Below are 22,577 nucleotides of genomic sequence, written 5' to 3' on the forward strand. Positions count from 1 at the left end.
TTCACCCTCAGGGCTAGCATTAACAATGTTTTTAAAATTCATTCAATCCATTTTCTCTCCAAAAATTCATTGTTTCTTCCCTCTCTGAAATACATATTCCAGGAATACACTCCATATTTTCTAAAAATCATTATTTTCATATCACATGTCAATTTATCATTAATTGCCATATCCCATAATTCTCTACACCATTCCTCTAAATTATTTTGGTCATCATTTTTCGATTTCTTGCAAATATTAACCTTGCTGCCGTAACTGTTATTACAATTAAATCCTCATTTTCTTTCAACAATTGATCTTTCTTAACCATGTTCAATAGAGCCATTGATGGGGACATTTGAATATTTAATCCAGTTATTTCCCTTATTTCTTTAAAAATTTGCTTCCATTCTTTCTTTCTTACTTCACATAATCATCACATATGTAAATATGTCCCCTCTTTTTTACACCTCCAACATAGTGATGATAATTTTTATTTATTATATTCAGTTTTACCGGCATTAAATACCACCTCCATATTACCTTATAACAGTTTTCTTTTATCCTTACAGACACATTCTTCATAATTCTTTGATCCCACATTTCATCCCACTCTTTTCCTACTGATTCTTTATCCAAGTCATATTGTCACTGTGCTTTTAATACTTGTGTGTCCTGTTCGGCCTGAATTAATAATTTATATATTTGACTTACAGTTCTCTTTCTTTCTATCTTTTCCTCTAATTTCAGTCTTTTTTCAATAATCTCTTCAAATTTTGTCATTTTTCTACTGTTCCCTTCCTTACTTTTCCTTTCCCTTGTCCACCTTTCTATTTGAATCATGTTAAATGAAGAAATCCCCTCTCCTCCCAAAATCTCTTTTATATTTCCTTTATCTTCAATCTTCTCTATCCAATCTTTTATCCTATTTATCCCTTTATCTTTTAATATATTCTTAAAAGTTTTTTTAAGATTTTCTGGAAAATTCTTTAAATCCACTACCAGGGATAAGGGAAAAGTTGGTGGCCTCAATACACCCCTAAACGTTTTCCAATTTTCTAACATATATTTAAGGAAAGAGTTAGTAAGTTTTTAAATCTCTTCTCCAAACTTTTCTTTGAATAATATACTTTCAAGTTTTTCTTCCAGCTTACAGAACGTTTTCAACTGATCCATCTTCTTATTTACTTAATGCATTCTTATTCCACTTCCAAATAGCTTACATTGTTTCCTGTTTTACCTTCACACAAAGGAAACAAGATAGATTAGGTTGAGAAGCACAGGCTAAAATCCAGTAGTAAACTGCAACTAGAGTAGGCTCATTGGAAATTACAGCAGAGTTGACTCACCAAATCCTCACAGATTCAATGGGCCTACTCTATGTAACATACTACAGTAAGCAACAGGATTTCATCCAATGCCTCTGTGCATATAATGCTATAAAATCATCCACCAAGGAACTGCAATGCAGGAAACTACAGTCCAAGAAGGGAACAGCCATTTTCAAGATTGACTGCATGGTTTCTAAGTCAATATCTCTCCTGTTAAAAACCAACCACTGGATATAGCTGGCTATTTGTGAAACAAGTGTTGACTCCCCCCCCCCTTTCAAAACCCTACAAGCCTTTTGAAGGCTGTTTCGCTAACTTTGAGGGAAACTTTCATGGTGCCTTCATGTAGGCATGCATTTCCAAGGGGTTTTGAACACACTCCTTCTACAGAAAGAATCAGAGCTTTTCCACACAGAAAATACCTTGACTTGAGTCCATGGCTTCGTAACCAAAGGCCATGCAGAAAAGGTAATCAGACCAAAGCTAAGAGCAGACCGATAAAAGAAGGAGCAAACCTAGTCCGTGCAAATAGAAAACACATACACAGAGAAATAAATTAGCAAGAATAACATTATTCTCAATGAAGTAAACTTTACACATGTCCAGTACTTTTTAGCAAATGCTCTGTATTCATGCCTTTTATTATACGTAGTTTAATTATAAGATATTTTTCCACTGAGTTTTACACTTCAACATTTTAATAAACAATTTTAAAAGACAGTATCAAGTAGCCCAGATAGGCGGGGTATAAATCAAATAAATAAAATAAAATAAATAAATAATTACTTACTAATATTTCAATTCCCAAGGTGAAGACTAACAAGAATCCAACAAACTGTGTTCGTTGAAACTTCAATAGAAATGTAATCACTTCTTGAATTACAGGATATCTGTTTGAAAATATTAGACGAGAAAATCATTTCTTATTAGATCAGAAAATACATAATTAGTATATGATAAAGAACTTTAAAGTGTAAGAGATATAATATTTCCAGTGTAAAACTAAAGACTACTACTTAACTAACATAATTTTACATGTTCTGGGTAAATTGAGTGTGGTGTGGCAGGCAGATGTGTTTCATATACATTAGTGTTCATAATGGTGAAGTCCACAAGTGCAGGAAAAGGCTAATAAATAGATATCCCCTAGAAAATACTCCAAAGGACTATGATGCTCTGCTAGCCTGCATCAAAGTTATGGCTCCAGTAGCTAGAAGGCAGAGTTAAATACTGAAGACTGTTTCATTCAGAAAAACTACTTCATCCTCCTTCATTCACTCTTAACATCCCCTGTGTATCAGGTCCTCATTTGTCCTTCTATCAACAATTTTTCTGCTTTGATGCTCATGCTCTGTCCTTCTTGTAATCTTATGAATTTTTGTATGCAGTCTTTGTACAAATTGTGTTGATTAAATTTTGTATGCACCTCTGCTGGTGAATGAATATTTCATCTGCTACTACTCACAAACGGCCTACAGAACTTAGTTCATTGCATATAATGTACCCAAATCTTGTAATACCACAAGCTCTAGCTTACAGAGGCAAAAGATTGGAACCTACTCATGCTTGCAGGAAATCAAGTTACTGAAATATCTTTCTTCTGTATTAAACACTTGCTCCAGAGCTTAGAATCACCAGCCCTTCATCAGCAAAAAAACTGTAAGATTTTGTATGAATGGCACTGTCGCACATCCCTAGCTCCCCTTTTTGTTTTCCCTAACACCCAGGTCTGCCTTTGGGCACAACTTTTTATTTTCTTCCTTTTTGTGCTGCCCCCAGAGGATATTCTCCTCACTGTACCAAATATGAATAATGGATCAATGCTGTCAAATATAACAATGTTATATTTATTGGTTAATAGGTAAATCACATAAGGAAAATTATGGATGGTCTTGTATTATTCATTCATTAAACGTGCTTTGGACTTTAGATACTGTACGTTTACTTATAAAGATTCACTTTACTCACAGTGTTAAATATTCAAACAGTTTATTTCTTATTACTTTTAACTCCTTCAGTTCTCAAATACACCAACTTTCCAAGTCCTTGTCTTAATCCTAACCTAACTGTCTGTCTTAACACCCTATATGTCTCTGTCTCTTCTTCTTCTCTCTCTCCAGCTGCCCTAACAGTCCCAAACTTTTTTCCCTCCTAGTTCCGTTGGTTCCGCCCCTCCAGTCCTGTCATAGGGTCCCACACCAGAGCTCTAACCTGACGGACAGGAGTGACGTGTGAGCTGTCCTTCACAGGCACATAAGTATTACAGTGGTACCTCGACTTACGAACGTCTCCACTTGCGAACGTTTTGAGTTATGAACAGCTCCGTTTGCACAATATTGCTTCGACTTGTGAACGGAGCCTCGACTTACAAACGAAAAAAACTTTCCTGCCCTTTTTTTTTACCCAAGTTCATCTTAGGTCAAAAGAAGAAAAAAAATTTAAAAACTCCCCCTAGTGGTAGAGTACAGATTAACCGGCTTTGCATTAGTTCCTATGGGAACTAATGCTTCTACTTACGAACAGCGCCTCGACATACGAACAAAAAACAGCCTGAACGGATTAAATGGTTTTCAATGCATTCCTATGGGAAATCTTGCCTCGACGTACGAACTTTTCGACATACGAACGCCATTCCAATACAAATTATGTTCGTAAGTCGAGGTACCAATGTACAAGACTGTCATTACTATTCCTGTGATAGTTTTCTAACTGCCTGCAACTCTGTTACGCAGAGTTACAGGCTCATCATTGCTTCTTTATTAGAAACCCCGGATCCTCCAACCACAGCCAAGTACAAAGAGCACTTCAAATTAAAGAACATGGTGCCTCAAAGCACATTGTGAGCTTAGTTTGTATTCAGGATCAGACTGAATGAAATGGAGCTCACATCCCTTCTCCACAAAAGTCCATTCTTTTTTAATCCAAATTTTATTCCATTTCAGCAGCCAATTTTTGATAGGAGAAATAATTTTGTTGTTCAAACTAGGGGTTCTTCACACACCCTTGCTGATCTACTGCAAACCACCAAAAGATTAACCAGTAGATCTAGATCTACCTTCTTGCTCACCCCATTCTAAGTGGCAGAGACACATTGGAAGTGGCATAATGCTACCCATCACATAATAAATCTACTTTGTTTTTGGAAACTATATATACTAAATGTGAAGGTTTTAGAAAACAAGTATTTTAAACAGGAAAAGCCATATTTGATTCCTCACGATTGTTTTCAAACACATCAGCTGAGTTCCAAACTAGCACCCCCAACCCCAGCTTTAAAAAACTTACTCTTTCAAAACTGCATACCATAGCAGAACTGGTAATAGACAATATATGTAATAGGTCCAAGGTAAACTTTGAATGAGAAGGAAAATGGCTATCAATACTCCAACAGCAAGAAATGTATATTGAAAAAAACTGCCAGCTGCCTGAAAAATAAATAAATACTTGTAAATGTATACTAATAATATATTTAAGTGCCTGAAAGAAAAATTATTTAAAATGAAGTATTACAATATAAACATCTCATTTTATCTCAGCATCTTGGCAAAAATTAAAGGAAATTAAAGTGGGGGGGAAGGAGGTGGAAAAGGCAATATATTTTCCATAAAGCCTAACAGATTTATTTCAGTGTGAACATTTTTGAATCAAAGTCCAGTTCTTCAGTCACAGGGAGTACAAATACAGGTCCTCTAAATTTACACATATCACCATGTTGACAAGGCATGGACATGTGAAGATACAGATAACAAAGTGACAATGGTTTGTTAACACAATACAGTGGTGCCTCGCTTAACGAGCGCACCGTTTAACGAAGAATCCGTATAGCGATCCCTTTTTGGGGATCGCTATACGGATCTGCCCCAATCGCCGCACTCGCTTTGCGACGATTGGGGCGTCCGGCGGCCATTTTGGAGCCGCCAAACAGCTGATCGGCGGCTCCAAAATGGCCGCCGGATGACCCGAAATGGCCCCCTATCGGTGTTTTCGCGCCCTCCCCTTGCTTACCGAGGTCACGAAAACGCTGCGGGGGGGCATTTCGGGTCATCCGGCGGCCATTTTGGAGCCGTCGATCAGCTGATCGGCGGCTCCAAAATGGCCGCCGGACGCGAAAACATCGCTGGAGGGGTAAGTTTGGATGCTTATTGGAACGCATTAAACTAAGTTTAATGTGTTCCAATAGGCTTTCCTTGCCCGTACAGCGATGTTTTCGCATAGCGAAGGTTAATCCGGTACGGATTAACCTCGCTATACGGGGCACCACTGTAATGTGATTAGCAAGCTGTTAATCTCCTTAGGTAGCAGTCCTTAACAAATTTATTAGTGTTTGAAGTGCCACAATATTTTGCTTTTTTCCTCTTTGTTAGCTCCCTCCTTTTCCCGTTTAATTTCACCAATGTCAATAGATACAGTATTTGAACTCAAACACAGTGTTGGTCTGATATTCTCACTGGCTTACCAGAACACACCATGGGGCCATCCTCACTTCAAACTAGGAAACTGCTTCATTTCCCATTTGGACAACAACATTTCCCACTAGGAAACCTTCTGAGAAATTGTGTTTAATTATATAAACTCACCACTACGTACTGATGGTGAATTCAATAAATGAGTTGGAGCACTCCTCCATCCCATCCCCAGAAATCATTAAGGCAATTGACAGATGTTCTTGGGTGAATAAATCCTAGTCCATGTGTTTTTTAAAAACTAAAAAACATCCCCCTACGTAAAAATATCCCCAGACATCTGGTGAAGCATTCTACCTTGGCTCTTATCCTGATATACAAGGTTTGTATTCACAGGGCAAGGTATAATTTGGGGAATTTGCATTTACCTGGTGCTGTTTATCAAGATATTTTTAATGTGAGCTACATGAGAAGAAAAGATGTAGCCAATGAGTAAATGCCTCCTAAAATGGTTAATGTCAGCTGGTAGGATTGCAAGTCCTACTACACTAGACAAAGCCATCAAGCAATGAATTACCTTTGCTACACAGAAGAGCCATATATTGAGCAACCATAGAGCACAGGAATGGTACATTTTAACTCACCTTATATATTGTGATATTCCTAGTCAGACCAGTATGTGCCTTTATGATAATGAGGATCACGTAAAATGTCCAGCCTACAAAACCCATGGCAACACTTACGCCTAAGAAAAACCTGTCATATGTATGATAATATGAGAGCCCTTCTAAAGCAAGGTTAATCAGCTTGATACAAAGAGATACCTACAGAAAAGACAGAAACAAAGGACATTTTACGCAATTAGATATGAGACCCATTGAGTCTTAGGATTTGAAAATGAATGGGCAAATCACAAGAAACCTTCAGCTACATGATACTCTTCACCTCCACGGCTTTGTTAAAATGAAAAGTTCCCTCAGAAGCTGCAGAAAAGAGAGGGAAAGCAGCAGGAGGGGGAACTACTTAACCCTTATTCCCCCCCCGTCCTATATCAACACATAATCCTCACCTTCAAAGTTCTTTTCTTCTCTTGTAGGTTAAAACACAAGACACATATAAGCCAGGATAACTATATAGTGGTACCTCGATTTAAGAACTTAATCCATATTGGGACTGTGTTCTTAAGTCGAAACGTTCTTAAGTCGAAGCACAATTTCCCATAGGAATGCATTGAAAACCGATTGATGCATTCTGAGGGAAGAAAAAAGGCAAAAAGGCAGGGGGAAAGGGTTGGAAATTCAAATTTCCCGCCCCTGCCCCCTGCCTTTTTGCCTCTAGAGGTCTCAAAGGGCTTCCTCCGATGTTGGGGGAGAAATCCCTTTGAGACCTCCAAAGGTGCCAATCGCTCCATTTGCAAAAATTGGCATTGACTTGCGAACAGAGCCTCGACCATCAAAGGCAAAAAGGCAGGGGAAAAGGGTGGGAAAATTGAATTTCCTGTCCTTTTCCCCTGCCTTTTTGCCTTCGGAGGTCAAGGCTCTGTTCGCAAGTCCATGCACATTTTTGCAAACCGAGCCGTTAGTAAGTCAAAAAGTTAGTAGGTAGGGACATTCATAAGTCGAGGTCCCACTGTACCACTATATATAGCAGTATACTATATACTATATACTATACAGTATGCTATATGCTATACCACTATACTATATACTATAGTGGTACTATAGTAGAGCACAGAGTGCTACTCCAATCCTCTGAAGATGCCGGCCACAGAGACTGGTGGAACATTAGGAAGAACAGCCTTCAGAACATGGCAAAAGAGCCCAAAAACCCATAACAACCACAGGACACATATCTTTTTTTAAAATTTGATATGGTGAGTAGAAAGCCATATGAGTGAAATCTTGCTTCTGTAAATTACATCACTTAAGGTTGATGATTGTATCAGCCAGGACAAAGTTTTGGAAATTAAACATTTCCTCCTTTTAATCGCTTGGAACCCCTGGGGGCCGCAGGAATAGAGGAGGAAGTTTTTAATTACCAAAAATAGCTGCTAGTGGTCATATAGTTATCCTGGTTTATTTGCCTTTTTTTTCCCTCCAACTATGCTGAGACAGACTAACAAAATTACATATTCTCTATGTGTTTGTACAGGTAAATTCTAACAAATGTTTGTCAGCAATAAATAAATAAATTAACAAATTTGCTAGGACAAACATAGACACTGTCCAGCTAATGCCCACTGCCCTCACTGATGTGCAACTGAGCCCCCAGATGGTCTTCAAATACAAGTCACAGAGAAAGGTTTTTGCTTCTGTGCTTTTATTTTGGAGATGAAACTTCTGTTTGGTACATGAAAAGTCTATATGCTACTACTAAGTGACAGAAATAGGGAGAGAAAACCAAATAACAACACCACAGAGCTTGTTAAAATATCACACAGAAAACTAAAGGAAGATGGAATTGACTCATTTGGTTCACTTACTGCTTCCTCATATTTCCCATGCTGAATGAAAGTTCTTGCTTTCCTAAGGATGTCAATCTGCTCTGAATCAGAGAGAGGCCTGTGCAAAAATGAACAGAACAAAATATTGTAAAATCTTAATCTTAAATCTTTTTTTTCTGTAAGAAAGGAGAAGAGTGGAAACATTTCTCTTTAAGAACTACTGTTTAATAAATTGGTTCTTCAAAAAAAAACTCAGGCTGCAATTAACAGATTGCTGTCTTGTAAAAAAATAGAAAGCCAAAACTCATGTTCATAAAAACTTCCTATATATTTCAAATGGTGCATTGCTTCTATACATCTTTTGTGTTTGGTACATGGGAAATCTGTACTAATGCGAAATAGATCTTACAGATCACACTGCACCTGTATAATACTGAGAAGCCCCAAGAGGCTTGGGATTATAGCTTCTAAAATAACAAGGCTCATAATCAACAATGAGGAGACAAAAGCTGCTTAGTCTCAAGAACATAAATAACAACATCATTCATATGTCAGGACAATTAATTATATAGTATAACTAAACATAAGTGCAAATTGCACAGAAGCTTGTAAACTGTCCCCTATGATATGTCAAATACTCTCAGTGGAAGTACACCTGACAAAATTAATATCCCCCCCCCATCATTCCCAGCTCCCATTTAAAACAAAACAACTCAATCAGCTGACAGCCCAAGCACCAAATCTGTGACAAAAATGAACCAGGGCAGTAATCTCAATAGATTACAGTTTGGTCTGATTTCTTTGGAGATGACATTTTGGCCGTTGTAGTACTTTTTCTGAAGGAAGCAAAGTTACTGCACCCTCACAGAACCAGAGTAAGTAGAAAGAAAACTAAAAGAAAAATCCATGCTTGCATCATATGCATACTTACATATGTGTTTCCAACACATTCCCACTTTCTTCTTTAGGTTTACAGTTTCTTTTAAAAAAAGAAACCTCAAATATACATACTGGGATCGTTTGATTGGCCATGTGTTCAATTACCTCTTCTCTGCTTTAACACACTTCCAACCCTAATGAGGACACTTAGAATAAAGCAACAATGTCTACTCAGTCCAATGGGGCTTCGATACTACCATGATAGCAATATATCCACAGCAACAAAAGAGGTGTTCACATATGTGGAATTGATTTCAACGAATTGATTTAACTTCTGTGGTAAAATAAAAGTACCACTGGTGAATGAGGGGAAAAAACTTGCTGCCACTGAAAATAACACAGCCATCAACTTTCTAGACTTTCCAAAGCATCAGACCCCCTCACAGACTGCTGCCTTGTCGTGGCAAAGGGGCTTGAGTAATTCAGAGAAGCTATGGGCTATGCCTTGCAGGGACACCCAAGACGGACAGGTCATACTGGAGAGTTCTGACTAAACACGATCCACCTAGAGCACTGGTTCTTAACCTTGGGTTGCTCAGGAGTTTTGGACTGCAACTCCCAGAAGCCTTCACCACCAACCGTGCTGGCTGGGGTTTCTGGGAGTTGCAGTTCAAAAACATTTGAGTAACAAAGGTTAAGAACCACTGACCTAGAGCAGGAACTGGCTAGCCAGTCCAATATCTTTGCCAAGAAAACCCCATGAACAGAAACAAAACTAAAAGATATGATGCTGGAAGATGAGCCCCTCAGGTCGAAAAGCGTCCAACATGCTACTGAGGTAGAGCGGAGGATAAGTACAAGTAGCTCCAGAGCTAATGAAGTGGTTGGGCCAAAGCCGAAAGGACGCTCAGCTGTGGACATGGAAGTAAAAGGAAAGTCTGATCCTGCAAAGAAAAATACTGCATAGGAACCTGGAATGTAAGATCTATGAACCTTGGGAAGCTGGATGTGGTCAAACAGGAGATGGCAAGAATAAATATTGACATCCTGGGCGTCAGTGAACTAAAATGGATGGGAATGGGCAAATTCAATTCAGACTATTATCATATCCACTATTGTGGGCAAGAATCAGGTAGAAGAAATGGAGTAGCCCTCATAGTCAACAAAAGAGTGGGAAAAGCTGCACTGGGATACAATCTCAACAATGAGAGAATGATTTCAATATGAATCCAAGGCAGACCTTTCAACATCATAGTAATCCAAGTTTACACACCAACCACCGATCCTGAAGAGGCTGAAACTGACCAATTCTATGAAGACTTACAACATCTTCTAGCACTCATTTCACACACTAGCAAGGTTATGCTCAAAAAATCCTTCAAGGCAGGTTTCAGCAGTATGTGGACCAAGAACTCCCAGAAGTGCAAGCTGGATTTTGAAGGGGCAGAGGAACTAGAGACCAAATTGCTAACATGTGCTGGATTATGGAGAAAGCCAGAGAGTTCCAGGAAAAAAAACTAATTCTGCTTCATTGACTGTGCAAAAACTTTTGACTGTGTGGACCACAGCAAACTATGGCAAGTCCTTAAAGAAACAGGAGCGCCTGATCACCTTATCTATCTCCTGAGAAATCTGTACGTGGGACAGGAAGCATCAATTAGAACTGGATATGGAACAACTGATTGGTTCAAAATTGGGAAAGGAGTATGACAAGGCTGTACATTGTCCCCCTGCTTATTTAACTTTTATGCAGAATACATCATGCGAAAGGCCAGACTGGAGGCCAAACCAGAATCAAAATCTCCGATATGCAGATGATACCACTCTGATGGCAGAAAGAGAGGAGGAATTAAATAACCTCTTAATGAGGGTAAAAGAGGAGAGTGCAAAAATGGTCTGAAGCTCAACATAAAAAAAACCTAAGATCATGGCCACTGGTCCCATCACCTCCTGGCAAATGAAGGGGAAGATATGGAGGCTCCATGATCACTGCAGATGGAGACAGCAGCCACAAAATTAAAAGACGCCTGCTTTTTGGAAGGAAAGTGATGACAAACCTAGACAGCATCTTAAAAAGCAGAGACATCACATTGTCGACAAAGGTCCGCATAGTAAAAGCTATGGTTTTTCCAGTAGCGATGTATGGAAGTGAGAGCTGGACCATAAAGAAGGCTGACCGCCGAAAAATTGATGCTTTTGAATTGTGGTGCTGGTGGACACTCTTGAGAGTCCCCTGGACTGCAAGGAGAACAAACCTATTCATTCTAAAGGAAATCAACCCTGAGTGCTCACTGGAAAGACAGATGCTGAAGCTGAGGCTCCAATACTTTGGCCATCTCATGAGAAGAGAAGACTCCTTGGAAAAGACACTGATGTTGGGAAAGTGTGAAGGCAAGAGGAGAAGGGAACAACAGAGGACAAGATGGATGGACAGTGTAACCGAAGCTACCAACATGAATTTGACCCAACTCCAGGAGGCAGTAGAAGACAGGAAGGCCTGGCATGCTCTGGTCCATGGGGTCACGAAGAGTCAGACACAACTGACCAACTAAACAACAACAAAGGCATCAGACAAAGTGGTTTGTACTGCACTCCAATGTAGTCAAATGAATTTATTACAAATGCATGCATAAGCATATTAACACTTAAAACAAAAAAGCATGAATAAAATTGAAAATGCAACATACAAGTAGAAGCCTCTTGCAAAACAAACAAAAAAAGGAAAACAGGAAACAAAGTTCCTCAATTTTCATAAGTTTTGACTCTAATGAATTGTGTAAGCCCCTCATGACAACGTTAAAAAAAAAAGGACTGACAAGAGAGAACAGACAAGACATGTTTGTATATTTATGCATTTTGCATGTAAATTACATTATAGTCAGGAGTCAATCAAAGGCCAGAAGAGGGTGAGATGGGGATCTCCAGCAACTCCCCTGGCCAGCACAGCAGTAGAATCAGAAGACTTCAGCTGAACACAAACAGCACTTTTAGCCTGAAGGTCTGGAAAATGTGATGCAAAACACTTAGGAGTGAAAGGGGCTTAATGGGGAAGCTCTGGAAGATCAGCACAAACAGAGCTTGAAAGAATCGCTTTTCTGTTTGTCTTGCAAAGGCTAAGCATGCATAATTTAAAAAGCAGGCATTAGCTCCTCCAGTCAACACCAGGGGATTCTCGTTTAAGGCCCCAGCTACTTAGCCAAACTTCAAGAACAAATTGGTATACCAGTGACACAGCCTATAGGAATATCACAGTTACCCTTGAGAGCTAGGAACCAGGGAATTTCTCAGATCAGTTTCAGTTTCTGTTAGGTATTCATTCAGGAGGGGGCAAACCATCCTCTTTGAGGTTTTAGTTTCAGGTCTACCCACTCCTCTTCCAAACACAGGGATGCAATGTTTATTTCTCTCACAAGATTACTGTAAGGATCAATGAGATAACATACAGCTGGCAGCCTTCTATGCTGCTGAATTAAAAAACCCAGGTCCTTCTTTACCACTGGCTATGAGAGTTGCCTGACAGTACGTGGAGAGACAGTTTCTCATTCCCTCCTGCATCAGTAACGTCTTATTCAAACTTCCCCAACACAGTATCCTCAAGATGTGGTAGACTACCATTTCCTCCATCCTCAGGCGGCAGGTGCAGTGGTTATGGTGGCTGAGGAGAAAGAGAGTTGTGGCCTAAAAAACTATCAAAGGTACTAAGCTGAGAGAAGCCTTCCTCCACTCCAGCTAGTTTACAACAGCATCTGGACTAAAATGGGAGAGCTGGCCCTGATCCATTGGTTTGTTACAAGACATCCTCCTTAAAACGATAATCATATATAGACCATAACCTCAACCAAATCAGCCACATTCCACCCCATGAACTCTTTATTTGGAGGAGGGGGTAACATGCCACGTGATGAAAAAACCCAGGTAGTTCAAAAGCATGGACTTTTCTGAGACATTTTAAAGGAATTATAGTAGCATGGATTTGTAATTTTTTCCTTACAGCCATTCTAATGACCTTTGCTTATGATAGTAACTGTTCCCACAATAGTCATTCTCTCTCAGATGTACAGGGAAAATGTACTTACTTGAATGGTGAAAACAGAAATGGTAATGTGCTTTTCTTCTTCTGAGCCATCTTAACCTTAAAATAAACAATAGAAAAATAACTGAAGCTGTTAACAAAAAAGAGCCTGTATGGAATAATTGACTTAAAGGAACACCAGCATATACTGCTAAAAATGCAGAAGAAAAATGTGGAGATAAATGTCTCCATATTAATTTCAATGCTTTGAGTTCTTCCAATAATCCATTGTAAGATATTGCTGTACAATGTATGTTTAATTTGTTGTACACCACCCAGAGTAGTGATTCACTAGATGGGCAGTATAGGAATAAATGAATGAATGATTAAATGAAGTGAGAAAAGAGGTTGCTTACCTGTAACTCTGGTTCTTCGAGTGGTCCTCTGTGAATTCACACTAATAGGTTAATCTGCACTCAGGCAGAGTATTTTCAGAAACTTCCACAGCTTTAAGCCGGGGCCTCCCCTACACCTGACTATATAACTCTGCCCCCGGCACCCAGTGCCTCAGTTCCAAAGAACCAACCGCCGCTGCCCAACATGCCATGGCACACGTGTTGGACAGCGGGGAGGAGGGTGGGACGTGTGAATTCATAGAGGACCACTTGAAGAACCAGAGTTACAGGTAAGTAACCTCTTTTTTCCTTCGTGGTCTCTGTGAATGCACACTAATGGGTGACTGGCAAGCTGACTAACCAGGATGAGGGACGTCACGAAAGTGCAGAAGCCAGGACAGCTCGACCTACTGCAGCCTGAGCCTTGGGCTGGACATCCAGGCGGTAGTGCGAGATGAAGGTAGACGGAGTGGCACATATGGCAGTGTGGCAGCCATCTGGGATGTCCACTCCATGGAGAAAGGCCATTGAGGATGCAACAGCTCTAGTAGAGTGAGCTCTCAGTGATTTTGGAAGAGGAGTCTTTGCCAAGTTATAGGCAAGATGGATGGCCTGGACTATCCATCTAGAGATGGTCCGAGAGGAAGCTGGTGCTCTGAAGGAGGAGCCAGCAAAGGTGACAAGGAGATGCTGTGAGGCACGAAAAGTGGTCGTATGACGCACATCATATGACAGAGCATGCTTCCCATCTAGAGCGTGCAGCACTGTCTCACACGGAGAAGATGGTGTGGAATAGAAGACAGGAAAGACAGCTGGCTGGTTCAAATGGAAGGCAGAAAATATCTTAGGGAAGGAGGTAAGGTCTGGCCGTAAGGTTACTTTGCATAAAAGAGGATCTGCTCTTAGTGTAACCAGTCCTCCAGTCCTGCAAGCTAAGGATATTGCCAGGAGAAAGGCAGTCTAGCAAGCAGAGCGATGCTGATGCCAAGGGCTTGAAGGGAGGCCTCATAAGCTGCTGAAGAAGTAATTCGAGAGACCACTAAGGTGTTAGTGGTCTATAGGCAGGGCACATATTCTCCAGGCCTCGGAGAAATAGCTTGCAGGTAGAATGGACCAGTCCCAGGCGAAACAGGTGAAGGGGAAATTGGCCTAGTAGGCAAATGTTGTCTTGATGCAAAGTGACAGAAAGCCTACCCATTAAAGGAGTAGGTCAAGGTGGTAGAAGGTTTTCAAGCATGATCGAGCATGTCTGTTACTGTCGGGGAAAGACTCCAAGCTGACAGGTAGAGGGACACGAGACCCGGATGAAACATCTGATACTTGTCCCAAGATAGTAGGTGAGGGACCAGCTGCAGCCTGATGTATTCTGCAGCTCACGGGAGCAGGATTGAGAACCATGGCTAGCGAGGCAACCAAGCATGACATTTGCACACTCATGTTGGATTCAAACAGCAGTCCTTTGAAGAGGGGGGAAAGGTGGAAACCTGTAAAGGCAGCCCCGTGACCAGTTCATCAGGAAGCGTCCCCTACGTAATTATGGCTGATGCTGGTTCGGGAGCAACACATGACACACATCTTGTTCATCTGGGATGCGAAAACATCTATGTCTGTCCCATCAACGGCAGAGGTGGTGAAAGACAGCATCATCGAGAGTCCACTCGTGAGGACAGGACTGCAGTCTTCTGAGATGGTCTACTACGGAATTGTTTCTGCCTGCGAAATGTACAGCCACTGGATAAATGTGGCAAGCACACCATTCTGAAAGGTCAATGGTGCAAAAGAGAAGGTGTAATGAATGAGCACCGCCCTGCTTGTTTATATAATAAACTGCAGTGGTATTGCCTGATGTGACCTGGACCACCCAACCCCAGAGTAGGGGCTCAGAGGCCCAAAAGGCCTTGGTGTTTGCCAGGACCTCCAGCACAATGACATGAAGGTCGGCTACCAGCAGCCAAGGGCAACGTGGTGGCGCAGACAAGCCCACCCATCTGGCAGGCTGGCATCCACCACTGACTGAACCAACCAGGTCAAGCGACCAATCTTTCTGATACGTGAACTACCATTTTTCTAGCTGCTACTTCTCCTAGCTAAAGCAGAAACCCTATGTGTTCATACAGGGGACTGAGTAACTAATATCTTTTTGTCTACAGAAATGGGGAAAGACTATTGATGTACTGTACATCCCCTAAGGCAACCCCAGATACTACCACACCACTGCAATCTTATTCTTTAAATTTGCTGTCTCCATTTTGGAACTTCAGTCAGATTCTGGAGTTTCAGCATCTAGCCAGAATGATTTGAGGGCTTTTCTGGTTTAATGCCACAAGCCCTGCAATGGCCACCTTGAAGATCAGTCCTACAGAACTCTGATGCTCACCTGTTCATATTTTAGTGGTCCCATAAAGGGATTAACCACTCCTGTTTTGGGATTTTGCACAAGGAAAAAAACAGCTATGTCTCTCTTTTTTATTTCACAGAGAATATCTGTCACTGCAAAAGACATTAAAGAGGGGGAAAAGCAAATTTCCTTTAAGACTGAGTTCCAAGCCTAGTCACAGGAAGAACAAAGGCCCTGTCCTTTGCCCCAGCCAAGATACTTCAGACTAAAGCATGGGAAAGATGGGGTTTTGTGGCAGACATTCTTTCTTGGTTTTGCTTTTAACAACGTCCCTCAAGGATATTTTTTGGACAACTCCCAAACTCCACCAGTTGGAGGAGTCATTGTTCTGGGAGTCATTGTTCCCACTCCTGCAAAAAAACAGCAGTTTCCTTGTTCTGTTTGAGACATCAGTGGAACACCTAAGATGGCCTGCCTTTAATCAGCAAATATGCATGCACTGGGACAGGTAGTCTTTGAAGTATCCTAATCTCACGCTGGATGTCCAAAGTCCAAGAAATCCATTTTCTGTTTTATCTGGCACATATAAGAAAATGCATGCATGAATTAAAACAAGATTATTTCAATCCTAGCTCAAGAGGAAATGTCAAGCCCAGCTCTGTCAGTGCTTATGATTCAAGTCCCCAGTTGCCTAAATAGGATGTGTGCCAGCAGAGCACTTTGAGGATTGCCAGAAATAGTCATTAAGGAGATGGGAATTAAATTCTAGGACCAATTCTAACCCTTTATTAGAATGCACTGCTTTCAATACCATCAATTCACACCAGCTAGCCAGCACGTGACCCTTGGAAATTAAATTTCCCATTCTAATACAATTATCATAAAACATTCACATTGATCCTCAAATCAGTGAAAGCTGTCAGCCGGCCACAGGACTAAATTATGATTATGGTAATTATAAGTGCAGAATTTCAAGCTAGTTTCCTTAATGCTATTGCTGCTTCTTTATAAACTCAGTATCTTGAGAGTGCACATGTAATTCTTCTATCACTCTAAATGATATAAATAAATTACATACATCATAAACACGTAAATAAGCATGTTCTGCCTCTCTCCTGCAATAATTTTGACACATGGGCTGTTTTTCTCGCTCTGAATATATGTTTGCATTCCAGAGATTGCTTATTTACCTTATATTGCTCAAGAATCTGAGCAGCATTTGTAAAGATACTTTCTGCTTTAAAACGAGCTGTATTATTCAAGTACTCCAGAGGAAGGACACCCTGAAAACACACCAAAAGTCATATTATTTCACAGAGTGAAATTAAAAAAGCATGTACAGGTTTTTACCAGAGAAGAGGACCTGTTGTTGTTTTTTTTACAACAATGTAAAATCCCCCTATGTGCAACTAAGGGTCTCTCTTGCATGGCTGGGGTCTTACATATGCAAACATCTTTTACACACCCACCAAACATACAGCCAACAACAGAAATACAGTAGTCTCTTTTGTTTTGGAGACAAAGCAACTGTCTCAGGCTGAAGAAGGTGTGAGGTTTTTTTAAAAAACTGAAACCACTCCTCTCCATTTATTTATTGAACATATTAATACCCTGATTTTCCCTTTCAAAAGCTGTTTTCTGCCTTTGGGCCCTTCGACATAGTATAAAATACTCTATGGGCATTACATTAGATTGCAAGCAGATGCAGAATTATGGTTCAGTAACACCTTTATGGGATCACTAAAATATTCCAGAAACGTGGGAAGTTCAAGTTTTCAGGAAAGTACACTGAGCAATGTACTTTGACAGTCCCTGATGATGGTACATTTTTCCAAACCATACAAAGCTGATGTAGGCATGAAAGCGTTCTAGTAGCTGAAGTAGTAATTTTTAGATTGTACACTTCAAGCTACACATGGGAGTTGACAGAGTTTTATAAGAACATAAAAGATTTTCCCATACAGTATTGTCAAACTGACATACAGCATTTTCTATCTACAATGTTTCTCTTTTGACACACAAATCTGTGATGTGTATGTTGCTACACAGATATAAAAAACAAATATAGCTTGCAGATTCTAAGGGCTTGATCATACACGTCAAAAGAACACCAGTTATATAAACTCTGCCATTATTTAAATTTTTCTATAAATTTCCATTCACATGATGCGGGGGGGCGGGGTTAACATTGAGTCATTTGGCCAGCCAATCTTTTTTTTCCACCTCACCAGTGGAAAAAGTGATACAGGTAAAATGTACCTGTATCACTTCAATCATTTTCATTTCGGCATGTATGAAAGTTGCTGTCAATTACTTTGCAAACAGGTTGGGGTTTGGGATGCCATGGCCACTATGCTTGTACCCTTTTGTTATTATTATTTTAAAAAATGCTTACTATCCATGGAAAGTTTTTGCAGCACACATGTAAGCCCTGAAACTTGAACAATGAAAGGAGACTGAGGCACAGAGGCAGCTGTTATCCAAAACAGAATGAAATAAGAGCGGGGGGGGGGGAGAAAAAAAGAAATGATTCAAATTGCTCATGTGATCAGGCCCTAAGTCTTTGAGAAATCTAATTATCACTAAGGAAGCCCAAATTTGGGTGCCACAAGTAGGATCAACATTGATTCTCCAGAGTTTCTGCTGTTTTCAGTAGAAAGGAACTAAAATAGCTACAGGCAGCTAAACTACAAGAGAAGGTGCAAAATCTGCTCCACTAAATAAATTAGAGTCTCTATAATTGAGGGGAATGTTTTGTTAAAGAAGGAGTAACGCCATTTCGCTTTACCAACACTTTCTTCTCTGCCCACGCTAAGCCCCATAAAGCAGTGGCAGAATGAGGTTATTTCTGACAAACCTACATCACAAGCATCCCGGAAGGAGCCCAGTCTATTTACAGTCTTATCTTCAACCTCAATTGACACTTCAAAGCAGGGGTGGGCAAGGTTCTCACACCTAATAGCAACCCCCTGTCTCCCCCCCAAAAAAAAACACTTCTGAAAAAAATAGACACACACCCCAAGGGTGTGACTGGCAATTTCATCAGGTTTTAGAGGCACCATAAGCTATTTTACAGCCACAGGGTCTTGTTCTTCCACCAAATGGGAAATTATTTCTAGATTTCTGTTTTGGAAAAGAGGCCTGTCCAGGGTCTCAGACAATTCAAAGGGGGGGGGGGACCTGATGAAACTGTTTTCAACAGCCACTAGGGCTTATTAGGGGCTAACTTTAAAAAAAGCTAAAAATGGCACAGAGATAGGTGTAGCTCTTCAAGCTCCAGCAGTGAGCTTGTCAGCCAATGGACCTCTGGAAGCTGCCCATTTCAGAATGAAGTGTTGTTACTGAGAATAAAAGCCTAGTGGCTGCAGCTGGCTGCTATTACTGCTAGTGAGAAGACCAGCCCTTGACTCTAACCCCAATAGAAAAGTTGGCAACTTTTAGGGCAAAACATGGGGTGTGTTACTAGGGGAGGAAGGCACAGCTCTCTGGTTCCCTTCTCAACTACTTTGCTAGGTACTTAATCTGTACAAAGAGCTGTATATCAGTGCATCATACATACAGTACATCCCGAAGAGGGAAAGCAATTCTTGCCCATTTAATTGTCAAGAGGAAAACTAGCATATATCTTACCACTGAGTTCAGAGGAAAAGGCACTCCAATAAGGGAAGCCATCAGTGGTGCGATATCAGCCTACAAACAAAACATTGTCAATTTAAAGCTGAAAAGCAAAACAGAATTAAAGCATTATGATTTTGTTACAATGCAATATACAATGCAGTTTCTCAAGATTTGTGACAGGCCCTGCAAAACAACTGCTCCCATGTTTGAGGCATAACTGGGTCTTATATATTGTACTGTTTTTAGGAAATTAAAAATGTGGGTTGGCATAACAGGAAGGGAGTCTTTCCATAAGCTAGCAGAAGGCCACTTCTGTGAAGCTGGAGGCATTTTTCGGAGGGTTGCAAAGGGAGTGTTGTCTAAGTGAATGAGCAGAGCTTAGTTGGTCTTACCTTCTTCTATTGCAGCTTGTTTGCATTTCGTGCCATCAAGTCACATCCGATTTACAGCAACCGTAATAGGGTTTTTTGAGCTAAGATATTTTAGTAGTTTTAGCAGCGCCACCCATGCCTCCCACAGAAAGTGTCCATGGCTGAGTGGAGATTCACACCCAGATTTCCTCTGTCTTATTCTGTCACTGTATCCACTACACCAACTGGGTACCCTACCATAATTTATTTCTATATATACAGTATATGCATGCACTGGTAACATCCCATATAGATTACAGCAATGCACTGTTCATGGGGCTGCCTTTGAAGGCGGTCCGGTGACTGCAATTGGTTCAGAATCGAGCTGCGTGGCTGGTGAGTGGTGGGGCCGCTAGGGGACACATCAGGCCGATTCTGTTTAAATTGCATTGGCTACCCGTCACTGCCCAGGCCCAATTCAAAGTGCCTGTTTTGACATATAAAGCTCTAAACAGCTTGGGCCCTGGATACCTGAAGGACCGCCTCCTTCCATATGAACCTACCCGGCAATTAAGATCTCGCCAGGAGGCCCTCCTGAAAGTACCATCCCTCAGGGAGGTAAGAGGGATGGTTTGCAGACAAAGGGCTTTTTCGGCACTGCCCCCAGACTATGGAACGCCGTCCCAATTGAGATTCGTCTGACATTTCAGCGCAAGGTCAAAACCTTCGTGTTCCAGAAGGCTTTTAATTGAAATAATATCAACTGTGGGTCCTGATGGAAGATTTTAGAGGATTGTATTTTTAATTGTATTTTAATTGTTTTTATTTTTTTTTATTGAATTCAAATTGTTGTAAGCTGTCCAGAGACCCTTAGGTAGTGTGGGCGGCATATAAATTAAATTAAATTAAATTAAATTAAATTAAATTAAATTAAATTAAATTAAATTAAATACATACATACATACATACATACATACATACATACATACATACATACATACATACATACATACATACATACATACATACATACATATTATATTACTATATATGTGTTATATATATCTTATATATTCTGTTATACTTTATTATAATAAAGTATTGTAGTATTAAGGAGTATCACAAGTCCAATTAGACTGAATAATAGATTAAAGAGTAATACATTATTTTTTATTCATTTCCCTCAAAACCCAATGGGACTAAAATTAAAGAGCAATGAAAATTCACTAAAGACTCCTTTTCATTCATTAACGAATAAATTTAAATCAACTCTGAGAACTGTACAGCTTAAATTTGGTTACTATGGAAAAAGAATGGCAGGATGTATTTAAATAACAAATGGTTGCAAAGCCTGTTTAAATGACAAAGAAGAGATTGAAGGAAGAAAAAAGAAGAGACTTGCAACTGAAGATAATTAAAGCTTTCCTGTGCCAATAAATACTGGAAACCCTTTCACGGAACACCACCCCTCATTGTCCACCACACTGCTGATTTATCTTTTCGCCACAGCTGCATTTTTTAAAAATTAAAAATCAGGCGAGTCCTAGAAGACGCAGGGCATTAAAAAGAGAGACTTAGTAACTACTTATGAGACATGGGTTGCATTTATCGTTATTTCAAAGTCTAAGTAAGAAGTGCCCTATACGGTTGGCAGGGGGTGGGCTGACACTTATAAAGGTCTAAAATAAAAATTAATAAATTAAGGTCTAAATTCAGTTGCTAGCATGGACCACAGTAGACCTACTGAATCAATTCCTGAATAGTAAAGTAACATATATGTTTGTCCTACTGATTCAGTGGGTCTACTCTACCTGAGATTAGCAATTAGACTGAAGAGCTACATGTTTCTTCACAGACATAATGTTACTCATATATTAGCCATGGCACCAGTACTGCTCTCTGGGCATCACCAAAAATGGCCCTATTGACAGGCAATCCCACTTCAAATTCTGGTTATGGAGTATTGCAATTCTGATCAAGGCTAATGAGCAAAAATACTACACCATGGATAAAACAAATGTAATGGAAAGAAAGATATTTAGTTTCAAGAAACTGTGAGCATTACAATTGCAAGGGTCATGCTGATTTGAACCACCCAGCTGTTTGGCCGTTATGTCTCCAGTTAAAAAACAACATCTGGATACTAAAACTGTAAATCATTCTGTCATTTATATGTCTTTCTAGCTCAAATTTAAGAGAAGTGTTAATGAGCTGTAAGCTAAATACAACTAGGTACCTGGCTGACATCCTGCCGCTTCAAGGTCTCCAGCTTCCAATCTATAAAAGAATAAGAAAAAAAAGAAAAGAAAAGACAATGTTGTGATACAAATCTACATGCTGTAAACAGGTCTGAGAGGAAAATATAAGTTTGCTGATGCTTTAAGAGTTTTCACCTTGTTCTACTACATAACATGCTTTTTCTACTAAAAAAAATTAATGCTCTCACTTCAGAAAACATGTTCAGATATTTGCCAAGAGCACTCAAAACAAATTTATTTGAGCTTTTTCAAATAACATGTCAAGACAAAAGTAATGCGCATATCTTTGAGGAAATCAACATCTTGATGCTATCAACCAGCTTGCTAGATAGGGAATAGGTCTGCCACGCTTTGTACTTGGGGGAGCCTAAAATATACTGCATAGCTGAGCTTAAAGAATACAGCTCCTAGATTTGTTTTCTCAGGAAATAATCTATGAGTACTAGAGTGCTTTACTAGAGTAAAGCATTGAACTGGTGGGGATTTAGCGAGTCAACTCACTGATCCAGTGGGCCTATTCTAATTGTGACTTACTACTGGATTGCCTCCTATTTGTGATTAGTTTTAAGTT

At 40.0% G+C, this 22,577-nt stretch overlaps 1 protein-coding gene across 3 annotated transcripts in view; it reads right to left on the reverse strand.

Moving 5' to 3' along the window:
* PIGN (phosphatidylinositol glycan anchor biosynthesis class N) overlaps nt 1-22,577 on the reverse strand; it is a 90,198-nt gene that overhangs the window by 42,865 nt on the left and 24,756 nt on the right. For all 3 annotated transcript variants that reach the window (XM_020786684.3, XM_020786681.3, XM_020786683.3), the window contains 9 exons: nt 21,985-22,025; nt 19,411-19,470; nt 16,971-17,063; nt 13,112-13,167; nt 8,196-8,274; nt 6,358-6,537; nt 4,596-4,735; nt 2,101-2,200; nt 1,733-1,825 (listed from right to left, as the gene is read on the reverse strand). In XM_020786684.3, coding sequence (XP_020642343.3) covers nt 1,733-1,825; nt 2,101-2,200; nt 4,596-4,735; nt 6,358-6,537; nt 8,196-8,274; nt 13,112-13,167; nt 16,971-17,063; nt 19,411-19,470; nt 21,985-22,025 — 842 coding nt within the window. The remainder of the gene's footprint in view (nt 1-1,732; nt 1,826-2,100; nt 2,201-4,595; nt 4,736-6,357; nt 6,538-8,195; nt 8,275-13,111; nt 13,168-16,970; nt 17,064-19,410; nt 19,471-21,984; nt 22,026-22,577) is intronic.

The sequence above is a fragment of the Pogona vitticeps genome, chromosome 4 (assembly GCF_051106095.1).
Source record: "Pogona vitticeps strain Pit_001003342236 chromosome 4, PviZW2.1, whole genome shotgun sequence".
Taxonomy (NCBI): Eukaryota; Metazoa; Chordata; class Lepidosauria; order Squamata; family Agamidae; genus Pogona; species Pogona vitticeps.